The 23,915-nt window shown below is 40.6% G+C and overlaps 2 protein-coding genes across 4 annotated transcripts in view; one reads left to right on the forward strand and one right to left on the reverse strand.

The window, feature by feature from the left end:
• Positions 1 to 14,541, forward strand: part of cep41 (centrosomal protein 41) — a 44,687-nt gene extending 30,146 nt beyond the window's left edge. For both annotated transcript variants that reach the window (XM_043714022.2, XM_043714023.2), the window contains one exon: positions 11,780 to 14,541. In XM_043714022.2, coding sequence (XP_043569957.1) covers positions 11,780 to 11,880 — 101 coding nt within the window. In that variant the 3' untranslated portion in view covers positions 11,881 to 14,541. The remainder of the gene's footprint in view (positions 1 to 11,779) is intronic.
• A 4,690-nt stretch (positions 14,542 to 19,231) lies between these two features.
• Positions 19,232 to 23,915, reverse strand: part of LOC122561472 (carboxypeptidase A1-like) — a 39,958-nt gene continuing 35,274 nt past the window's right edge. For both annotated transcript variants that reach the window (XM_087999404.1, XM_087999403.1), the window contains one exon: positions 19,232 to 19,663. In XM_087999404.1, the coding sequence (XP_087855530.1) occupies positions 19,476 to 19,663 (188 nt within the window). In that variant the 3' untranslated portion in view covers positions 19,232 to 19,475. The remainder of the gene's footprint in view (positions 19,664 to 23,915) is intronic.

A 23,915-nucleotide genomic window follows, 5' to 3' on the forward strand; every position in this document is an offset into this window, starting at 1 on the left:
AGTACAATGGGATTTTGATGAGATGGGCCAATGGGTTGAGGAGTGCCAGATGGCAGTTAATTTAGATAAATGTGAGGTGCTGCATTTTGTAAAGACAAATGAGAGCAGGACTTGTACACTTAATGGTCAGGTCCTGGGGAGTGCTGCTGAACAAAGAGACCTTGGAGTGCAGGTTTATAGTTCTTTGAAAGTGGAGTCACTGGTAGATAGGATAATGAAGAAAGCGTTGGGTATGCTTTCTTTTATTGGCCGCAGCATTGAGTTTTGAAATTGGGAAGTCATGTTGCGGCTGTACAGGACATCGGTTAGGCCACTTTTTGAATATTGTGGGCAATTCTGGTCTCCCTTCTATCGGAAGGATGTTGTGAAACTTGAAAGGGTTCAGAAAAGATCGACAAGGGTGTTGCCAGGGTTGGGGGATTTGAGCTACAGGGAGAGGCTGAATAGGCTGGATTGGTTTTCCCTGGAGTGTGAGAGGCTGAGGGGTGACATTGTAGAGGTTTATGAACTCATTAGGGACGTAGACAGGGTAAATCAACAAGGTCTTTTCCCTGGGGTGGGGAACTCCAGAACTGGAGGGTATTGGTTTAGGGTGAGTGGGGGAAAGGTTTAAAAGGGACCTAAGGGGCAATGTTTTCACACAGAGGGAAATGGAATGAGCTGCTAGAGGGAGTGGTGGAGACAAAAAAAAACTGCAGATGTTGGAATCCAAGGTAAACAAGCAGGAGGCTGGAAGGACACAGCAAGACATGCAGCATCAGGAGATGGAAAAGTCAACATTTCAGATGTAACCTTTCTTCAGAACTGAAGATGTTTTACACCCAAAACATTTGAATTCTCCACCCCTTGATGCTACAGAGGAAGTGGTGGAGGCTGGTACAATTACAACATTTTAAAAGGCATCTGGATGGGTGTATTAATAAGAAGGGTTTAGAAGGATATGGGCCAAGTGCTGGCAACTGGGACTAGATTAGGTTAGGATATCTGGTCAGCAGGGATGGGTTGGACTGCAGGGTCTGTTTCTGTGCTGTACATCTGACTCTAAGTTAAAGGAAATCTAAAAGCTCACCATGTGCAAACATTGTTTAAGAGAAAGTTGAGCTGGTCTCTGCTTGCGATATTATACTTTCTGGGTCAGTTTTATGTTTGAGCTCTCCAGTGCAGTTTGGCAGTAGTCAGTCCTGTATTATTGAAGGTAGACATCCTTTGCATGAGATGTTAAAGCTGTCCAAGGCCGTTGACTACGAACCCTGATAAGCCCCAGTTCTATCTCGCCACCGCCTGCTAACTCGTTTACTGTCTCTAAATTATTAGATTGCTTTTTTTTAAAGTAGATTCCCGACAGTGTAGAAACAGGCCCTTCAGCCTAACAAGTCCACACCGACCCTCCAAAGAGTAACCCACCCAGACTCATTTCCCTCTGACTAATGCACCTAATACTATGGGTAGTTTAGCATGGCCAATTCACTTCTCCTGCACATCTTTGCACTGTGGGAGGAAACCAGATCACCCGGAGGAAACCCATGGGAAACTCCATACAGACAGTCGCCTGAGGCTGGCATCAAACTGGGTCCTTGGCACTGTGAGGCAGCAGTGCTAACCACTGAGCCACCTGTATCTGACATTGGATATGCAGGAATGCCCTCACTAAATAGAGGGAAGATATAAAGACATTGCCTTTGTCCTGCACTCCCAATTTTCCTTCCTAACTGATCAATTCTAATCATCTCCCTGACAGTTGTCTGAGTCTGAATCAGATGATTGTCACCTCTATTATATTTGATCCCAAGATGAATTTCTGGTCACATCTATGTCATTGCTGAGATGACTTGTTACTGCCTGTATAACCTCTTCATTTTATCTGTTGAAACCCTCACCAATGCTTTTGTTACCGCTAATCTTGACTATTCTGACAGGCTCCTGATTGGTCTTCCACGTTTTGTCTTCTGTAACCTTGAGCTCATTCAAAACTCTGGTGTCCTTGTCCTAACTCTACCAATGACCAAAGTTTTTTCCATTTGCAGTTAAAAAGAGTGATGGCAAGAAAATTTTATGGCTTTGCTTCTACCATTGCCCAGAGTCATAGAGATGTACAGCATGGAAACAGACCCTTCGTTCCAACCTGTCCATGCCGACCAGATATCTCAACCCAATCTAGTCCCACCTCTCAGCACCTGGCCCATATCCCTCCAAACCCTTCCTATTCATATACCCATCCAAATGCCTCTTAAATTTTGCAATTGTACCAGCCTCCAACACATCTTCTGGCAGCTCATTCCATACACGTACCACCCTCTGCGTGAAAATGTTGCCCCTTAGGTTTCTTTTATATCTTTCCCCTCTCACCCTAAACCTATGCCCTCTAGTCCTGGACTCTCCGACCCCAGGGAAAAGGCTTTGTCTATTTACCTTATCCATGCCCCTCATAATTTTGTAAACCTCTATAAAGTCACCCCTCAGCCTCCGACGCTCCAGAGAAAACAGCCCCAGCCTGTTCAGCCTCTCCCTATAGCTCAAATCCTCCAACCCTGGCAACATCCTTGTAAATCTTTTCTGAACCCTTTCAAGTTTCACAACATTTTTCCGATAGGAAGGAGACCAGAATTGCATGCAATATTCCAACAGTGGCCTAACTAATGTCCTGTACAGCTGCAACATGACCTCCCAATTCCTGTACTCAATACTCTGACCAAAAAAGGAAAGCATACCAAATGCCTTCTTCACTATCCTATTGACCTGCGACTTCACTTTCAAGGAGCTATGAACCTGCATTCCAAGCTCTCTTTGTTCAGCAACACTCCCTAAGACCTTACCATTAAGTGTATAAGTCCTGCTAAGATTTGCTTTCCCAAAATGCAGCACCTCACATTTATCTGAATTAAATTCCATCTGCCACTTCTCAGCCCATTGGCCCATCTGGTCCAGATTCTGTTGTTTTCTGAGGTAACCCTCTTCACTGTGCATTCCACCTCCAATTTTGGTGTCATCTGCAAACTTACTAACTGTACCTCTCATTCTCGCATCCAAATCATTTATGTAAATGACAGGAAGTAGAGGACCCAGCACCAATCCTTGTGGCACTCCACTGGTCACAGGCCTCCAGTCTGAAAAACAACCCTCCACCACCACCCTCTGAATTCGACCTTTGAGCCAGTTCTGTATCCAAATGGCGAGTTCTCCCTGTATTCCATGAGATCTAACCTTGCTAACTAGTCTCCCATGGGGAATCTTGTAGCGAGTTAACTTGTACAAATATGCATTTCTTACCTTATTAAATATGCAAATTACAGTATATCCTCTGTACGCATGAAATCGCAAATTCTCTTATTCGCGCTTAGTAAAAACAAAAATCAATACCACTTCCAAAAATTGCGTATCTGTGATATTTTTTAACCGTTTTAACTTTATTTTTAATGAGCTCTGCACTCACAAATTTCATCATTCACAGGGATTCTCAGAAAAGAAACCCTCGTGGATATGGAGGAATCACTGTAGATGTTGGCAAGTTGTTTGGTGAATTGCATAGACTCGGAGTCACACAGCACGGAAACAGATCCAACTAGATTTCCTAAACTGAGCTAATCCCATTTTCCTGTATTTGGCCTATATCCTTTTAAGCTGTTCCTATCTTTTAAATATTGTAATTACTCGCCTGTACCACTACCCCTAGCAGCTAATTCCATATCTGCACCGCCCTCTGTGAAAAGGTTGTCCCTTTTGGTCCCTTTAAATCTTTTTCCCACTCGCCTTAAATCTATGCCCTCTAGTTTTGGACTCCCCTATCCTGGGGGAATGACTTTGGCTATTCACCTTGCCTATGTCCTTTATGATTTTATACACCTTAGATTTTAGATTAGATTAGATTACTTACAGGGTGGAAACAGGCCCTTCGGCCCAACAAGTCCACACTGACCCGCCGAAGCGCAACCCACCCATACCCCTACCCCTACATTTACCCCTTTAACCGAACACTATGGGCAATTTAGCGTGGCCAATTCACCTGACCCTGCACATCTTTGGACTGTGGGAGGAAACCGGAGCACCCGGAGGAAACCCACGCAGACACGGGGAGAACGTGCAAACTCCACACAGTCAGTCGCCTGAGTCGGGAATTGAACCCGGGTCTCTGGCGCTGTGAGGCAGCAGTGCTAACCACTGTGCCACCGTGCCGCCGACCTCTATAAGATCATCCCTCATCCTCTTACATCTAAGGAAAAAATTCTAGCCTACCCAGCCTCTCCTGGTAAATCAAGCTCTCCAGTCTCGGTAACATCCTTGTAAATCTGTTTTACAGTCCAATTCAATAACAACCTTCCCATAGCAGGACAACCAGAATTGTACTCTGGACTCCAAATGTTGCCTTACTAATTTCCTGCTGTGCTTTTCCAGCAACACATTTTCAGCTCTTATCTCCAGCATCTGCAGTCCTCACTTTCTCCTTACTAATCTCTTGTACAGCTTTAACATGATATCCCAACTCCTTTACTCAATGCTCTGACTGATCAAAGCAAGTGTGCCAAACCACCCTGTCTACCTGTGATCCACTTTCAAGGAGCTATATATCTGCACCTCTAGGTCAATCTGTTCAACAGTTTTCCTCAGGGCCCTATCACTAACTGTTTAAGTCCTGTGCTGGTTTGTCTTACCAAAGTGCAACACCTCATTTTTATCTAAATTAACATCATCTACCATTCCTTGGCCCACTGGCCCAGTTGATCAAGATTCCATGGTACTCTGAGCCGCCTTCACTGTCCACTATACCACCAATTTTTGAAGTCATCCACAAGCTTACAATGCCCCCTGTCAGATCCTTGCACCATCTGACAGAAATTTACCAGTACCTCCACCAATGTCATCTATTGTATCTGTTGCACCTCCCTCTACATCAGGGAGACAGGACGCGAACTTGCGGATTGTTTCAGAGAACATCTCTGGGACACCCGCACTAACCACCGCCCCATGGCTGAACTCTTCAACTCCCCCTCCCACTCTGCCAAGGTCATGCAGGTCCTGGTCCGCCTCCATCGCCAAACCCTTACCACCCGACGCCTGGAGGAAGAACACCTCATATTCCGCCTTGGGATCCTGCAATCACACACAATCAATGTGGATTTCACCAGTTTTCTCACTTCCCCTCCCCTCCACATTATTCTAGTCCCAAGCCACTAACTTGGCACCTCCCTCCTGACCTGTCCATCACCTTTCCCATCTGTCCGCTCCACCCTTCTCTCCGACCTATCACCTTCTCCCTCACCTTCATCTACCTATCGCATTCTCAGCTATCTTCCCCCCAACCTCATCCCCATCTCATTTATCTCTGTCCCCAACCCCACAAGCCTCATTCATGATGAAGGGCTTATGCTCAAAACATTGATTCTCCTACTCCTCGGATGCTGCCTGACAGCTGTGCTTTTCCAGCGCCACACTCTCAACTCTGATCACCAGCATCTGTAGTCCTCACATCCTCCTAATGCCCCCTACATTCTCGTCTAAGTCGTTTATATAAATGACAAATAACATTGAACCTAGGACTGATCCCTGCGGCACACCGCTGGTTACAGGCCTCCAGTCTGAACAACAACCCTCTGTCTCATCTCATCAAGCCAATTTTGTATCCAATTGGCTAGTTTTCCCTGGATCCCATGTAAAGCAACCATACTAACCATTGTACCCTGTGGAATCTCGTCAGAAGCATTGCTAACGTCCATGTAGACAACTTCTACCACCCTGACTTCATCTAACATTTTGGTCACCTCTTCAAAAACTTAATGAAGTTTGCAAAACACACTTTCCCATGCACAAGGCCATGCTGACTATCCCTAATCAGACCTTGTTTTTAACAAATGCATGTAGATTGTATCTCTCTGAATCCCCTCCAGCACCTTACCCATCACTGACATCAAGATCACCAGTTTGTAGTTCCCTAGCTTTTCCTTGCAGCCTTTCTTAAATAGTGCCACAACATTAACCATTCTCCAGTCTTTTAGCACCCCATCCTTGGCTATCAGTGATACAAATATCTCTGCTAGGGCCCCTGTAATTTCTTCTCTAGCTTCATACAACATCCTCAGATATGCTTGATCTGGTCTTGGGGATTTGTCAATCTTTATCCATCTTAAGACATTGTGCACCTCCTCTTCTGTAATTGTACTCTTTTCAAGATATCACCATTTATTTCCTCAAGTTCCTTACCTTCTGGTGTTTCTCCACAGTAAATACTGAAGCAAAATATTCTTTTAGGATCTCTATACCTGATGTAATTTCACACATAGATGGTCTCATTTGATTTTTATGGGGTCCTATTCTCTCCCTAGTTACTCTCTTGTCCTTAATGTACTTGTAGAATCTCTTTAGATTCTCTTAATCTGCCAAAGCTATCTCATGTCCCCTTTTTACCCTCTTGATTTCCCTTTTAAGTGTATTTCCAAACTCCCTGTACTCATCAAGGGATTCACATGATCCCAACTAAATATACCAGACACATGCTTCCTTTTTTCTTGACCAGCGCCTTAATACCTCTAGTTAACCAATGTTCCCGACAACTGCCAGCTTTGTCCTTCACACTGACAGGATCATGCTGTCCCTCAAAACTCATTATCTATTAGCGAGTTTTGAAAAGATTTACACCTCAGTTCAGGTTGAGGTTCTGGATGTAGGTTTGCTTGCAGAGCTAGAAGGTTCATTGTCAGACATTCCATCACCATACTAGGTAACATCTTCAGTGAGCCTCCATACAAAACACTGCTGGTGTTTCCTACTTTCTATTTATATGTTTGGGTTTCTTTTGGGATGTGATGTCATTTCCTGTGGTGATGTCATTTCCTGTTCCTTTTCTCAGGGGAGTGGCAAATGGGATCCAAGTCCACGTGTTTGTTGATAGACTTCTGGTTAGAATGCCACGCTTCTAGGAATTCTCGTGCTTGTCTCTGTTTAGCTTTTCCGAGGGTGGATGTGTTCTCCCAGTCGAAGTGGTGTCCTTCCATATCTGTATGTAAGGATACTAGTGAGAGAGGGTCATGTTGTTTTGTGGCTAGTTGATATTCAGGTATCCTGGTGTCTAGTTTTCTGCCTGTTTCTCCAATGTAGTGTTTGTTACAGTTCTTGTGTGGTATTTTGTAAATGACAATAGTTTTGCTTGTCATCTGCAGAAGGTCTTTCAAGTTCATTCACTGCTGTTTAGTGTGTTGATGGGTTTGTGGGTTACCATGATGCCAAAGGGTCTGAGTCCAATCCCACAACTAGAAAAACAAATCACAGCCCTACTCAAAAAAAACTTCAGAAATCTGGAGAAATAAATAAGACCAACTTCCAAAAAATGAAACTAGATGGATCCAACACAGCACTCTTCTATGGATTACACAAAATTCACAAACCAGGAGCCCTCCTCAGATCCATAGTCTCGCTACCTGGAACACCAACTTACAGATTGGCCAAGGAGCTACAACAAAGACTAAAACACTTCGTAGAAGTCTCACTCCACTCCATCCACTCCACCCAAGAATTCCTGAAGATCATCGAAGACACCAAGATAGAAGAGGATGAAATAATGGCGTCCTTTGGGGCGGCACGGTGGCTCAGTGGTTAGCACTGCTGCCTCACAGCACCAGGGTCCCAGGTTCGATTCCAGCCTCGGGTGACTGTGTGGAGTTTGCATGTTCTCCCCGTGTCTGCGTGGGTTTCCTCTGGGTGCTCCGGTTTCCTCCCATAGACCAAAGATGAGCAGATCAGGTGAATTGGTCATGCTAAATTGCCTGTAGTGTTAGGTTCATTAGTCAGAGGGAAATGGGTCTGGGTGGGTTATTCTTGGAGGGTTGGTATGGACTGGTTGGGCCATAGGGTCTGTTTCCACACTGTAGGGAATCTAATCTAATCTAATCTAACAGTCCTGTTCACATCAATTATCAGCAAGGACAGTATCGTCAAGCTAGTGGACCAAGGCCTACCACCCACTTCACCTTCAAAAACAAAACCTACAGACAAACCAACGGAACACCCATGGGATCTCCGATATTAGGATTCTTAGCAGAGGCAGTAATGCAGAGACTTGAACAAACAGCTCTGCCAACCATCCAACCCTACCTTTGGGTCCGCTATGTGGATGACATCTTTGCCATCGCTAACCGAAACAAATTAGAGGAAACCTTCAAGATCATCAATAATACCCTTACTGGCATAAAATTCACCAAAGAGGAGGAAAACAATATGTTTTCCTATTTGTCACAGTAGAGCGAACAGCCAGTGGGGAACTTCAAACCAAAGTCTACAGGAAAACAACACATGCAGACCATTTAATGAACTACAGAAGCAATCATCCTATCATACACAAATGAAACTGCATCAGAACATTATTTCAGTGAGCCACCACACACTGCAGCACAGAGGAACTACGCAGAGCAGAGGAAAATCACCTATACAGTGTATTCAAAAAGAATGGGTACCCAATGAACACAGTCCGCCAATTTCTCAGCAACAAACCCAAACAAGCAGACAAAATACATCCAGAAACCCTAGCTACTCTCCCCTACATCAAAGACACCTTGGAAATGACTGCAAACTACTCAGACCCCTTGGCATCATGGTAACCCACAAACCCACCAACACACTAAAACAGCAGCTAATGAACTTGAAAGACTTTCTACAGACAACAAGCAAAACTATTGTCATTTACCAAATACCATGCAAGAACTGTAACAAACACTACATTGGACAAACAGACAGAAAACTAGACACCAGGATATCTGAATATCAACTAGCCACAAAACGACATGACCCTCCCTCACTAGTATCCTTACATACAGATAAGGAAAGACACCACTTCGACTGGGACAGTACATCCATCCTCGGACAAGCCAAACAGAGACAAACACGAGAATTCCTAGAAGCGTGGCATTCTAACCAGAAGTCTATCAACAAACACGTGGACTTGGATCCCATTTACCACTCCCCTGAGAAAAAGAACAGGAAATGACATCACCATAGGAAATGATGTCACTGCAGAAACTGACATCACCTCAAGGAAGCCCAAACATATAAATAGAAAGCAGGAAACTCCAGCAGTGCTTTGTACAGAGGCTCACTGAAGATGTCACCTAGAATGGTGACGAAACATCTGAAAAATGAACCTTCCAGCTCAGCAAGCAAACCTACATCCAGAACTCATCATCTATCTTTTGAAAGCCTCCTATTTGCCAGATGTCTCTTTAGTTGTGAACAGCCTCCCCCACTTCCATTTCTGAAAGATCTTGTTTGATACCATCAAATTTGGCCTGGCTCCAATTTAGACATTTAATGTTTAGACCAGGCCTATTCTTTTTCATAACTATTTTAAAGCTAATAGAATTTTGGTTACTGGTCCCAAAGCGCTTGAATAAGATGAAATGCTCTCCATTGCCAAGACCTTCTGGCTTCTGAGGCCCTGGCATCATATGCAAAGCCAAATTAGTCACCACTTCAGACACTACAAGCAAAAAACTACCCTTCACACTGGTGGTGCTTACCTCTCCACTCTGGCCAAATTCTACATAAGAAAATTAAACTTGCTTCCTGAAGAAAGTTCTGGTAAACAAGGTGGTAGAGAGCTGGTCAATCCTCTTGCCTGCTGACCACAAAAAGAGTCTATGTCACCAGACCCAGCCAGCCTGGACAGAAACAGCAGCACAAGTTAGTGCTGCTTGCAGTGTGAAAATGCTGCAGGATGGTCGGTGATCTCCTGCATTCTGCAAGAGCAAGTGCTCCCCTCTTCCCTCTGCTTCCTGACATCCAAAGGATCATCATATACTCAAACTATCTGCAATTGCTTCCTATCAGTTCACCGTTCCCACTGTGACCCACTACATTGAACCCAACCCCAGACTTAATCTGTCCCCTCTCCTCATAACCCCATTGATTATCCCTTAATAAGATGCCTATTAGTGATCAAGCCCTAATGATTGACTACATCCACTCATTTGGCAGGGCTGCTCTGAATGACTGCAGTCTACCCTTGGATTGATATCTTAACAGCACTCCAACTGACCTACATGTAATCTCCAGACTGCCTGCACTAGACCTGGAGGACTGACTGTGGCCCAATCCCTGGACTGCAAGGGCATGGATTCCTGCACTTGCATTGGACCAAATGTCTGACTGTGGATAACCCATGGGCTAGAATCAGACAAGGCCTTTGACTGATTGTGCCTATACCTTTTGACTACTGGAGTTCATCTCATCCCATTAAATTTCATCACCTTTGACTTTCACATGTCGTAATTTTCTTCAAATACAAGTGCTTTTGCCACATGTCTGCTCCCTCTCCAACTGATGTACGTTTGCTCACGAATGCTTTCCTCTGCTGTAAGTTGCCTGTCTCTCCTCATGTGCTTTAAAAAAAAGTCACGCTAAGACACAATCTGCCTCTCTGTATCTCAATAAATCCTAAACGTACAGAGCATTAAAGATGGGCTAAAACCTAGAGAATGCCTGGTTCATTCAAGCCTAAAAATCCTATATAGCAACATAAGATGTTCCACAGTGCAAACTGACCTGCAAAGAGCATGAAATTCCTCCGTTCTAATGTAGATGCTTGAAACCTGAAGTGGTAGCTGCATTGGATCAAGAGCAAGCATGACAATGTTGTGAGACTGGTGTATTGCTGACATGAAGTTGCATGGATGAAGGTCCAGGAAGAGTGGGGCCATTGACCATGGAGGGACCTGATTCAGAAAAGCAGTTCCATGTGAAGGGAAGTTGGTGCCATCATTCTGCGAGTTGCTATAGATATTGATAAGACACGTTGACACTCTCATTTACTTTGGAGTTGAAGTTTTGTGAAGTTTCTCGATTGGGGAGAGAAAGATTGGAAATGCAATATCAGTCATTGGGTTGGGATATTAATGAGATGCATATGATTTGAAATTAGCTTCTTGCCACACACCAGTAAGATTCTGAATTCTCCAAAACCTGACGACTTAATTGAGTGAGTGTCTCAATGTCAAGAACCTGTGGGGTTTTTTTATTCTTACCTAATTAAGCCATCTTGCCATTATTCGTGATGTACCTGTGGAGAAAATTTCACTCCAAATCCTGTGCACCCATCACCTCTGTGCTGGCTACCCTATATTGATGCTGGTTAAGCATTGATTTAAAAATTGTCATGCTTTTTTAAAAGCCCTTCTGCAACTTTACCCCTCACTACCACTCTAATTGCCTCCCCAGCTTCATTGTTCTGAAGAGAAATCTCTAATGTTGGTTTCTGGTCCATCACTGCCATGACTTACTCCACCATTGGTTGCTAAGCCTTCAGCTGCTAAGGCCAAAAGCTCTGGAATTCCTACCATTTGAATGGATTTGTAAAATCCCCTTTAGAGTCTTTAATGAATTTTCAGCTTTCTATTGAAGGCTTTGGCTATATGTTGTTGACCTATTCTCATTAACTATCTTCAGGCATGAGAGTGAGTTATAAAACAGGCATGAATATAGGACACACTCATTATTTGACCTTTCTTATTGCTTTGTCTTCTGCAAGTTGCAATTTTCAAATTGAAAAAAAATTGTCTTTTAATAATTTCAACTGTATTCTATCTCTTTTTGTTCACTTCATCTTTTCCACCCCTAATACTATGCTGGTAGGAGTCTTTTTCTGAGGCAATTAGAGAAAATATTCTCGGCTATTTTCAACATTCATTCCTATTGTTGCTACATTGTTTGGTTCAGTGCTGTCCATTCCAAGAGTGCATTTAGTTTAATACAATTTTCTTAGCAATGAAAATGTTCTCATTCTTGCTTATTTAATGTCTTTTAGGCAGCTTCAGTCATCTCTCATCATCGAGAACACAATTGAAGTCATCCAGCAGCTCTGTTCGTGCCCAGACAGGCAGCATCCAAAATAAACCATGGAAATAATGAACAGAATGTTAATCCTTCACCTCTCTTAATACTTCTACTTTTTTTAATCATTAGCTACTGTATTGCAAAAGAGCTCGAGAAAAAAGTTATCACTGACATTCTTTAAAAAAAAACTTGAAGTAATCTATAGAAATAGATGCTTTTGAAAACAATAGCCAACATACGTTTTGAGGAAAAGCAACGTAGTGCACTACTTGGATTTAAATTACCCACTTTAATCTTATTAATAGCTTTAACTCCATCCAAAACGCGTGGAAAAGATTAAAACAGGAAAATAAGGGAAAACCTGTTCAGCACTATTAACATTACTGAGTCCTGTGTTGTCAAGCACAGGTTTTGAATACACAATAAATAGATTTGGATGTAGAAATACAGATACAATACTTACTGCACCATAAGAATACCCTCACACAAAGTACTGTCCTTTTTTTATTTTCCCTTTGGTTCCAAAGACAAAATGAAGAAAATATTCTTTTCTGTCTCATCACAGAACCCTGGGCTAATCCCAGTCATTGGTTTTAAGCGATTTTATTTTCTTCCTTCCCCACAACTATCATTTGATGATTAATGACTACCTCAGAAATGAAACTGTTGACAATTTTTTTCAGCTAGTGACATGTCCTAAATGGTACTTAATGCAATGCAAAGGAATTAAATAGCAGTTGAAGAGATTCTTATCATTCCAACAGTACATTAGATTGGTAACATGCCAACATATAACATGCTCAAACTCTACAATGGAATACAAGTAATGAATTTATAAACCTAGTGCACTTTGAGCTATTTATCAAAATTTTAACTACCCATATTGTTAAATTTGTTAAATCAACTCAGAACATTTCCACTGGCATATATATCATTGTGTCAGGGCAGCATATCATAAACCAATGTGAAAAGTTTCTTGGGTTAGTAGTTTGTATCCTGTTTCAGTTTGCAACTGAGCCTCTGAGAGCAAATGTATAGCCTGACTGATGTCTCAGTAAATACATAATGAATGCACATGAATATGGCTTCAGCATTCTTTGAAATGAAGTCTATGCATGTACTGAACTGGATTGTGGTGTGCTCAGTGCCTCTCATTGCCATGCATTGTTACCCTTGATTTGTAGGTATTTGTACTTCGTTAAGTTTATTTTCAATTGCTGCCTTTGATTTATTTTCTTTTAATTTCAGTGCAGCTGCCTTGATACAGTATGAAGCTATTGATAGTTTTTTACATGTATTTCAAAAAATTTGTCTTTCTTTCCTGTTTACCAAAACCAGTGGAATTACTTTAATTGTCAAATTTCACTCTCTTCAAAGAGATTCTGGTATCTTCAGAAACACTTTAGGATTCCACAATTCCATTTGTTATTGTAAAAAAAACAAAGTTAACTTTCCCAATTTTCAATTTTAAAGTGATTATGCTGTTTAGATCCATCTCAGTCTGGCAACTTATAGGGACCTAGCAAACAGGGGAATAGTGTTATGGTGATATCTCTGATTTTAATTTACTTGTGAGACCTAGAGTAACATTCACCTATGCCATGCTTTTCTGGAGCGAATTAAACTCTATTTTAGCCAAATGTGCAAATTAACTGAATGTGCAAACCCTAAAAACTATTTTGATGGTCTGTGCTTCTATGAGAAAATGAAGTGAGTCAAGCCGACAACAAATTATATCCTGTTGATTCACAGATTGACTGCGCTTATTGACAAGTTCCTGGCTACAATCAATGAGTTGATCAGTTTTTTTTCTTTTGCTTCCAATTTTGAAGGCCTTTTTCTTCCACCACCATGTAAGTGTAGCAATATGACTCATAGATGCTCACAGTAGTGTGTTTCATCCTGATACCCCTGTCTCTCTCCCAATGAGCCAAATTAATACTTGTATATCTGCACAAAGCTGAAGTTGTCTATGTTTTCTGTCTCTGTTTAAAAGGTTTTTACTTGTGCTGAGAAAATGTGGCAGTGTTTTCTCAACGACCTGTCTTTTTCCAAATACAGACATTCGTTGGGTGATTATTGTCTAAATGTGTTGACAAGTTAATGAGAATAGTAACGTAGCAGTGTCCCATTATTGTTGGGTATAAGATTTTGTAGTGGCCAGTAGTCTTCCAGCAGGGAGTCATCTTTCCTAACTATATACACAAAATGCAGCTCATTGCCATGGCTACCTTCTAAGGACTTTCTTTTATTGTTAATTGAGTCTCAAATACAATTGCACAGTTGTTCTCCTTTCCAGCAACAACATTCAGAGGAAAATTTAATACACACAACAGCAAAGTTGGATATGCAAGTACTAATCACCATATGGCATTAAGTCAGACAGAATTGGCAGGTTCATGTTTTCTAAAGCATGGATCTTGAGCCAGAGGACTGAAAACCCTCAGAACCAATAAAAAAAATACTGTGATAGACATGCACATTTTTAAACAGAATTTACCTGACAAGGATCTAAATGAGGACCCCTCGGAGATTTTCACTTCCCTAGCCCAGGGATACTAGGATTCAACCGTAAGTGACCTTAATACATTACCCTGAGTGTTACTGATTTAGTGCAGATCAGAGATCAAGCTTGTAAGCATCCTAGTCTGATTTTTAAAAATGTTTCTTTTTACACGTTCTGCTGTCTTGTATGAAGATGTGAAATGTTGCCAATAGATATGATGTGCATATTGATGGTCTTTGAGTTATTCTTTGTCGAGGAGTTTCCTGCTCTAATATCAGGCATCCAGTATGAGACCTGGAACAGATCAGATCATTATATAATGGGCATACTGCTAGTAAAAACTGCATCCCAGAAGGATACTTCATATTTTGCTCCTTATAGTTGTTCTGCATGTTTTGTGAATGTCAACTAGATGATTATAGCTGTGGCATTGGTCAAGTGATGTTGGATTTTGGTTTTGAACATAGAAGTCTGTACATTTTGTATTTTTAAAATAAAATGTATTTGTTTTAAATTTTGGAAGGGTGTTTGGCAAATCTTTCCCTGTACTTAGGTTGGCTGTTTTTAAAAAAAAAACTCACTTAGTTTAGGGTGTAGGTTTGCTCGCTGAGCTGTGGGTTTGATAGCCAGATGTTTCATTACCTGGTGAGGTAACATTGTCAGTGGCGACTTCCAAGTGAAGCGAAGCTGTTGTCTCCTGCTTTCTATTTATGTTTGTCCTGGATGGGGTTCCTGGGGTTTGTGGTGATGTCATTTCCTGAGGGGTTGATAGATGGTATCTAGATCTATGTGTTTGTTTATGGCATTGTGATTGGAGTGCCAGGCCTCTAGGAATTCTCTGGCATGTCTTTATTTAGCCTGTCCCAGGATAGATGTGCTGTCCCAGTCGATTTTTTTCATCCGTGTTTAGGGCTACGAGGGAGAGAGGGTAGTGTCTTTTTGTGGCTAGCTGGTGTTCGTTATCCTGGTGGCTAACTTTTTTCCTGTTTGTCCTGCATAGTGCTTGTGGCAGTCCTTGCACGGAATTTTGTAGATGACGTTAGTTTTGTCCATGGGTTGTACTGGGTCTTTTAAGTTTGTTAGTTTTTGTTTGAGAGTGTTGGTGTTGTAACCCTACACACTGATGAAAAAAAAACACCATTTTGACTGGGACAACACATCTATCCTGGGACAGGCTAAGCAAAGACATGCCAGAGAATTCCTAGAGGCCTGGCACTCCAACCACAACGCCATAAACAAACACATAGATTTAGATACCATCTATCAACCCCTCAGAAAACGAACAGGAAATGACATCACCACAAACCCCAGGAACCCCATCCAGGACAAACATATAAATAGAAAGCAGGGGACAACAGCTTCGCTTCATTTGGAGGTTGCCACTGATGATGTTACCTAGCCAAGTAATGAAACGTCTGGATATCAAACCTACTGCTCAGCGAGCAAACCTACACCCTAAACCTCAACCTGAGCTACAAACCTTCACAAACCTTGCATCAACTTAGTTTCACCAAAGTTGTTTTTATACAGCAGAAGAGTTTTTTTCTTCAAATGATTCAGTGAGGCACAGTTCAAATGGTAATTTAGATCCACAGATGGGTGACCTCTGAGGGTTAATGTTGTGGTTTACATTCTTTAAGCCAGTAATGAATTAAAATCAGCCAGCATTCCTGCTGCTATGAAATATCATCAAGATCTGGTTTAATGCTGCAGAGAACTTGGAAGTTTGATTGTTTATGGGATTGTACTGTCATACTTTCACACTCCTTGCTCGGAGAAGAATGCAAAGTATTGGAGGAATAATTCTATTAGTTTTAAGTGGAAAAGCATAGATTGGATCTAAGTTCTAAATTGAAGGGAGGCCATTTTTGACAGTATTAGGCAAGAGCTTTCAAAAGTTGATTGGGGGTGGATGCCCACAGGTAAAGGGATGCCTGGAAAATGGGAGACCTTGAAAAATGAGATAACGAGAGTCATGAAACAGTTTGTTCCTGTTAGGGTGAAGGGCAAGGCTGGTAGGGTATGCTGGATGACTAGAGAAATTGAGGTTTTGATTAAGAATAAGAAAGAAGCATATGTCAGATTATAAGACAGCAGGATCAAATGAATCCCTAGAAGAGTATAAAGGCAGTAACAGTATGCTTAAGAGGAGGAAATCTGGAGGAAAAACCTTTGGACATCGCTTTAGCAAATAGGATTAGCAAGAGTCCAGAGGATTCTACAAATATATTAAGCACAAAAGAGTAGGGAGAGAATAGGGCCCCTTAAAGATCAGCAATGCCTCCTATGAATGGAACTGCAGGAGATGGGGGAGATACTAAATTAGTATTTTGCATCAGTGTTTACCGTGGAGAAGTATATCAAAGATGGAGAACATGGGGAAATAAATAGTGACGTTTTGAAAAATGTCCATATTACAGAGACAGTGGTGCTGAATGTCTTAAAGCGTGTAAAGATGGATAAATCTTTCAGACCTGATCAGGTGTACCTTTGAATTTTGGGAAGCGAGGGAAATGATTGCTGGGCTCCTTGTTGACATACTTGTATCATTGATAGCCACAAGTGAGGTGCCAGAATGCTAGAGATTGGCTATTGTGGTGTCACTATTTAAGAAAGATGGTAGGGAAAAGCCAGGAAATCATAGATCAGTGAGCCTGACATCCGTGCTGGGCACGTTTTTAGAGGGAATCCTGAGGGATAGATTTGCATGTATTTGGAAAGGCAAGGACTGTTTAGGGAAAGTCAACAGGGCTTCATGTGTGGGAAATCATGTCTCACTAACTTGATTTGAGTTTTTTGAAGAAGTAATGAGGATTGATGATGATAGAGCTGTGGATATGATATCTATGGATATCAGCAAGGCTTTCAACAAGGTTCCTCATGATAGACTGGTTAGCAAAGTTAGATCACATGGAATACAGGGAGAACTAGCCATTTGGACACAGAACTGGCTCAAAGGTACAATGCAGAGCAACATCGTGGACAGTTGCTTTTAGACTGGAGGACTGTGACCAGTGGTGTTCCAGAGGATTGGTGTTGGGTCCATTGCTTTTTGTCATTTTATATTACTGACTTGGATGTGAACATAAGAGGTATGGTTAGTAAGTTTGCAAATGACACCAAAATTAGAAATGTAGTGGACAGCAAAGAAGGTGTCTCGTGGCAACAGGACCTTGACCAGATGGACCTATGGGGCGAGGAGTGGCAGATGGAGTTAAATTTTGATAAATATGAGGTGCTGCATTTTGGAAATGCAAATCAGGGCAGGACTTATACACTTAATGGTAAGGTCCTGGGGAGTTTTGCTGAACAGAGAGACCTCGGAGTGCAAGTTCATAGTTCCTTGAAAGTGGAGTTACGGGTAACAGTGAAGAAAGCATTTAGTATGCTTTCCTTTATCGGTCAGTGCATCGCGTATAGGAGTTGGAAGGTCATATTGCAGTTGTACAAGACATTGGTTCAGCCACTTTTTGAATACTGCGTACAATTCTGGTTTTCCTGGTATAGGAAGGATGTTGCAAACTTGAAAGGCTTTGGAAAACATTTACAAGGATGTTGCTAGGGTTGGAGGGTTTGAGCTAGAGGGGAAGGTTGAATAGGGTGGAGCGTTGGAGGTTCAAGAGTGACCTTTTAGAGGTTTATAAAATCATGAGGATAATGGATAGGATGAATAGCCAAGGTCTTTTTACCGGGATGGGAGAGGGTGAGGGGGGAGTCCAAAACTAGAGAGCATGGTAGTAAGGTGAGGGGGGAAAGATGTATAAGGGGCCTAAGGGGCAATTGTTTTCATGCAGAGGGTGATGCATGTATGGAATGAGCTGCCAGAGGAAGTGGTAGAGGCTGGTACAATTACAACATTTAAAAGGCATCTGCTTGGGTCAAATGCTGGCAAATGGCCCTAGATTAATTTAGGATATCTGGTTAGCATGGACAAGTTGGACTGAAGGGTCTTTCTGTGCTATATAAGTCTTAAGACTTTATTCAACAACTGATTGCAGTTGGTCAGATATTTTTAATGTGAATATTCACTCAGTGTGGTTAGTACTCCCTTGATTTGTAAAATAAAAAGGACAAGGGGGGCGCCGTATCTCAAAATGTGCAACCTGAGCTCTACTCTCCACTTGTTCAGCTTGTAGAGCAATTTTGAACCCTGCACCTTCTGGCCCAATCGGCTAAGCCAAAGGCCCACCCCAGCTTTGAATCTTCCCAAATTACATCAAATACTTGTGAATTAACGCAGATGCATTTGAATTGAATTTCCCTCTACCCTTTTCTCAAGGTTATAACAGAAGGCCATTCAATCCACTTTAGTTCACCATTCTGTTTTCTTGTTGTAATTTTGAGCTTCCACTCCCGAATCTACAGTTTAGTACTTGCAAATCCCTCATTTTCTTGGGTATTTGAAACTACACACTTGATGTAAATTGTAAACTGCAGTATTCCAAGATCAATCATTAGGAGACTCCATTAAATATTACTCTATCCAACCCAATCCCTTAGCCACAGCAACTTCAATGCAGCTCTCTATGAATGTCTTCTGCTCCTCAATTAATTTCTCATTCACATCCAAGATTTACCCTAAATCATACAGATTTGAGATGAACTAATAGCCTCTCAAGTGGAGTTGTATCATATGGCTTCTGCAAATCGAAGTACACAACATTGTGAGGTTTGCCACAGTTCAAATTAGGATATCATTTCCTCAAAGGAGTCCGGGACAAGTGATGCTTCCACTTTCTATATCAGCAATTTCCTGCATGATTTTGCTAACTCCAGTTTAGAGGATTTTATTATGAACACCACACACTTACGTTAAGGCTTTGCAAAGCCATTTTCACATTATGTACTTTGTCAGAAAAAGATCCATTCCAAAAAGTCTACAGGATATGCAATCTAAAATCCCAGAGACAACAAAAATACTGAGTACTCCACCAAAGCCTTTATTGCAAGAAGAAAATCTGTACAAGACATCCAGGTGATTGTTGATCCAATCTGAAGCAATAAAATTATTTTAAAACTTTGGTATCTTGATTGAGTGATGCTTTATTTGGTACAATCCAATGTATTTCATGATTATATATGTTGTGGTAGTCATAGTAATAATACAAATGTAAAACAGAGGCACCTTTAAACCATAATTGCAGAATTCTTTGAATTAATTTTAATAGGGGTTCTCTCTGGCATGGTTTAAAATTTCCATCAAACCTAGGTAGGTCTCCTCAGCTGTTGGAATAATCTGATTGGCTGGTAGAATGAAGCCATCGTGACCAGTGTCACGTAGTTCAAAGCAGAAAGCATACTTGATGCCTTGATCATAAGCCCAGTCAATGGATGAACCGCTGCTTTGATCTAATAAGGAAACAAATAAATACTTTATGATAGTTTACTGTTCTAAAGTAATTCTTTCTTTGCACAGTGATGTGCCATGCTTAGGATGTTGGGATTTTGATTTGTACCTTGAATATCCAATATTGGATTGTCAATTGCACCTATATCACATATGGAAAAGCGTTTAATATAAGCCCAATATTTACCAATACATGAGGGGAAATCATAGGGAGAGTGTGGTCCCAGTTGGCCTTACCCTTCTCAATTTAAAAGAAATGCACTGGAAGTACATCAATTTGGTTGTTGACTCAATCTTGAGGAAGAAAGATTTTGGATGGGGAAGGTAAGTCTTTCCTTCATAATCCTTTCCCTTGGAGTATAATTGCTGTAATTTGGCCTGATCATTTGTAAAGAAATCATTGCCTTAGAAAATATTTTGCAATCAACAATAAATTATTGCTTCTCTGGAATCTTCATGGAGGCAGTTAACCCTTTCCCCATAAAGAAAAAGAGGTATCTTGTTTCTTCAATGTTGTTAAGTGATTTCAGAATTCCTCCATTCATGTTGATGACTGTGTTATGTTTACTGATGCTCTATTTTTGCCTATGTGTCTCATTGCCATTTAATATCAGGAACTACTTTCAAGCTCATTCACACCCGCACATATAGCAGTTTTTTCTCAACACCTCCAAGATACGATTAATCAGTGTCGATCACTTTTTCCATTACTACTTTAGATGGATTTAAGATATTCTAATCACTTAATTTACACCAGCAACACAGAAAAGATTTATCCAGTAATTTGTGGAAATTCGAGAGGCCGAGAACTATTTAAAGTAAAAATTAACAACTTTATTTCTAAAAGTATAACAGAATAATTAACTAACAGCTATTTATAACTCCTTCCTCTAACCTATCTTTTATCTTGCCTTCTATATTATTCATCCGATAAAATCCCTGATTAAAATTTACTAAAATTTTTCTGTCGAATCTTCTATTTGGATCTTCCTGTGTCTTTATGCTTCACAGGTCACTGATCAATAAAGGTACCTTTAAGAGAGCTATTTTTCGGGCAGTCTCTACATACTGGTGGCATGGCAGTTCTCCTCCAGTTGTTCAGGTTTTCCCGGTCTTACACCCTCAAAGCATCAGATTGTGTCATTGGCTTTTAAGATTGTCAATATACTCAATTTAAACTTGATTGGAGTTTGATATTTTTCGGGGTATAATTTAAACTGATTGGCCTAATTCGAATCTGTTTTGTCATTTCCAGGCACCCCAGCTAATCTAGCTTTCAACTAAGTGTCACATTGTTACCTTACTGAGAACGCTTGATGCTGTCAGGCAGCTTTTAACTCTCTTAAAGGTACATTACACACATCTTCATAACAGTTATTACACAAGCATAAGTAAAAGAAGGCTGTCCAACTATCCTTTGGACTTTGGAAAGCTTATGATCCTGAAGAGAACCTGTATGAGCTGATTTATAAAATCATAGAGTGTAGAAGAGGCCCTTTGGCACTTAAATCTGCCTTGAATTATAAACAAACAATGTATCATTAAGAAAAATGTTTATTCTAAATATTGAACTGGAATTTTTTACTATACAAAATAAAAATGATAAAGTGGTATATGATATTTTAACAGTTTTAAACCAAAAGAATAAGGCTTATAATTTGATAGCTGACACTCATGCTGACATTGCACCACTACTTGGGTCTGCAATTTGATTTTACACTTTAAGAAAGATGTATTGCAAAATAGACTGTCAAAACATTTCCTACAGTCGTAGGAAATTTTACGATGAGGGAGATAACTATTTAAAGTTTATTCACACAATAAGCCGCAACATTGGATAATATGTATTTCTAAAGAGTTGTTTATATGCAAAGCAATATTTCAGAGCATTGACAGATAGTGAGTGGATACCTAGTGAGGGAAGCACATTACGAAGAAGCATTAAATATAGCTATAGAGAATTTTAGCGCTAAGTAATATTTAATATTTTGGGAGAGTTTGGTATTTCCAGCTAACTGTCATTTTGAAGCCTAAAGACTATCATGACCCTGTTGTCTTGTTTAAACTAGGTTAATATTTTGATGTTTGGGTAAGCATTGCAAAGCATATAGAGAGGGATAAGCAAAGCTTTTTTAATTCCCTTAATTCTTCTTTGACACCACTCTTCTTATTAGTTAATCATTCCAAACATTTTATCACCTCGTTGAAAAATAAATATTTTTATTACTGATCTCTGGCCTGATTCACCCTCCACAACCATCTGATGAAGGAGCAGCACTCCAAAAGCTAGTGCTTTCAAATAAACCTGTTGGACTATAACCTGGTGCTGTGTGATTTTTAACCCTGATTCATCCTATAAGGCATTTTCAGCCCATTTCATCTGTCATTAATATAACCTTGACTTCACCCTTTCTCTCCAAATTAAAGACTTTGGCCTTCGTTGATCTTCAATCTTGGTGGTCTTCCTGCATCCTTTCAATTCATCAGTGTCCATTTAAAATGTCTCAACAAAATGACTAATTGACATGAGACCAGAAGTAGGCCATTCAGCCCATCGACTCTTTCAACATTCAATCATCAATTTCATTTTCCTTAATTGTCCCCATTACGCTTGATTGCCTTATTGATTAAAACTCTGTCTATTTCAGGCCTGAATAGACTCAATGCATAACCTCTATAGCCCTCTAAAGTAAAGAATTCCTAAAACTGGCTACCATCTGATAGGAAAACGAATCCTCCTCATCGATGGTTTAAATGGACAATGCCTTACTCTGAGATTATGCCCTCTGGTCCTAGACTCTTCCACAAGGTTTAACCTTTCCACATCTACCCTGTCAAGCCCCCTAAGAATCTTACATGTTTCAATAAGGTCACCTCTCATTTGTCTAAACTCCAATGAGTAAAATCCCAATCTATTCAACCTCTCATCATAAAGTATTTCCCAATCAGCAATCAACCCGATAAACTTTCTAGGGACTTCCTCCAATGTCAGTATTTCTTTCCTTCAACAGGGTGAACAAAACTGTTCACAATATTGGTGGAATGCCTTGTATAGTTTTATTAAGAGCTCCCTATTTTTGAATTCCAGTTCTTTTTAAATAAAAGCCAACAATTCATTTTCCTTCTTTTATTACCTGCTGAACTTGGATGCATTTTTTGTAATCCATCCACAAGGACCCCCAAATCCCGATGTGCTACATGTTTCTGCAGACTTTCTCCAATTAAATAATACTAATTTCTTTTATCTTTCTTGACCAAGTGCATAACTTCACATTTCCCCCATTATATGCCAACTGTCACATGTTTGCCCAATCTCTTATCCTTTGTAGACTCTTTGTGTAATTCACACTATTTGCATTGCCATTTATTCTAATGTCATATGCAAATTTGTTAATGGAACACTCACTTCCCTTACTAAATCATTAATACATATATTGTCAATAACTCTGGTCCCAAACTTGATCCCTGTATTGCCCTACTGGTTATAGATGCCATACTGAAAATGTGCCATTTATTCCACCTCTCTGTTTTTTATTAGTTAGCCAATCCTCAAAGATGCTAATATACTATCCCCAACACCATGGCATCTTACCTTATTAAGTGGCTGTATATGTACCTTGTGGAATGCATTTTTGAAAACCTAAATATATTACATGTATAGGTCCCCCTTTATCTATCTTGTTGCCTCCTGAAAGAATTCTAATAAATTTGCCAGCCATTATTTACTCCTCAAAAATCCATGCTTATTCTGCTTGATTATATTATGTATTTATAAATGCTCTACTATTATATACTTCATAATATTCATATAAATGTGTTATTCATATCTAATAATGATGATAGATGTTAAGCTAACTACAGTTATCTTTATTTGTCCCTCTCTTATTGAATAAAGGCATTGCTTTGACACCCTTCCAACCCTCTAGGACATTTCAAGAATCTAAGGATTCTTGGAAGATTACTACCAGTAAATCCACTGAAGCAACTCCACAGAGTCATTATCCATCACCAATTCAGTCTTAATTCATGAATGCAAAATCTTTGACACTAATCAGTTCCCTCAGAACCAGCTGTCAGAATGAACAAGATATCTGACACTCCTGTTCTTATCTGTCAGCCAGGGCCCCCTGATTGAACCAGATTAGCAGCCCCAAGCAGGGAACTCATATTCTATTATGTCCATCTGGCTGACCGTTCAGAATCACTATGTCCATCATTTCTGTCTAGTTCCTTTAAAAATCCTTGGATACAACC

This window comes from Chiloscyllium plagiosum, unplaced genomic scaffold (genome assembly GCF_037043375.1).
Source record: "Chiloscyllium plagiosum isolate Xiang-an unplaced genomic scaffold, Cpla_swu_hap1 HiC_scaffold_23, whole genome shotgun sequence".
NCBI classification, from domain to species: domain Eukaryota; kingdom Metazoa; phylum Chordata; class Chondrichthyes; order Orectolobiformes; family Hemiscylliidae; genus Chiloscyllium; species Chiloscyllium plagiosum.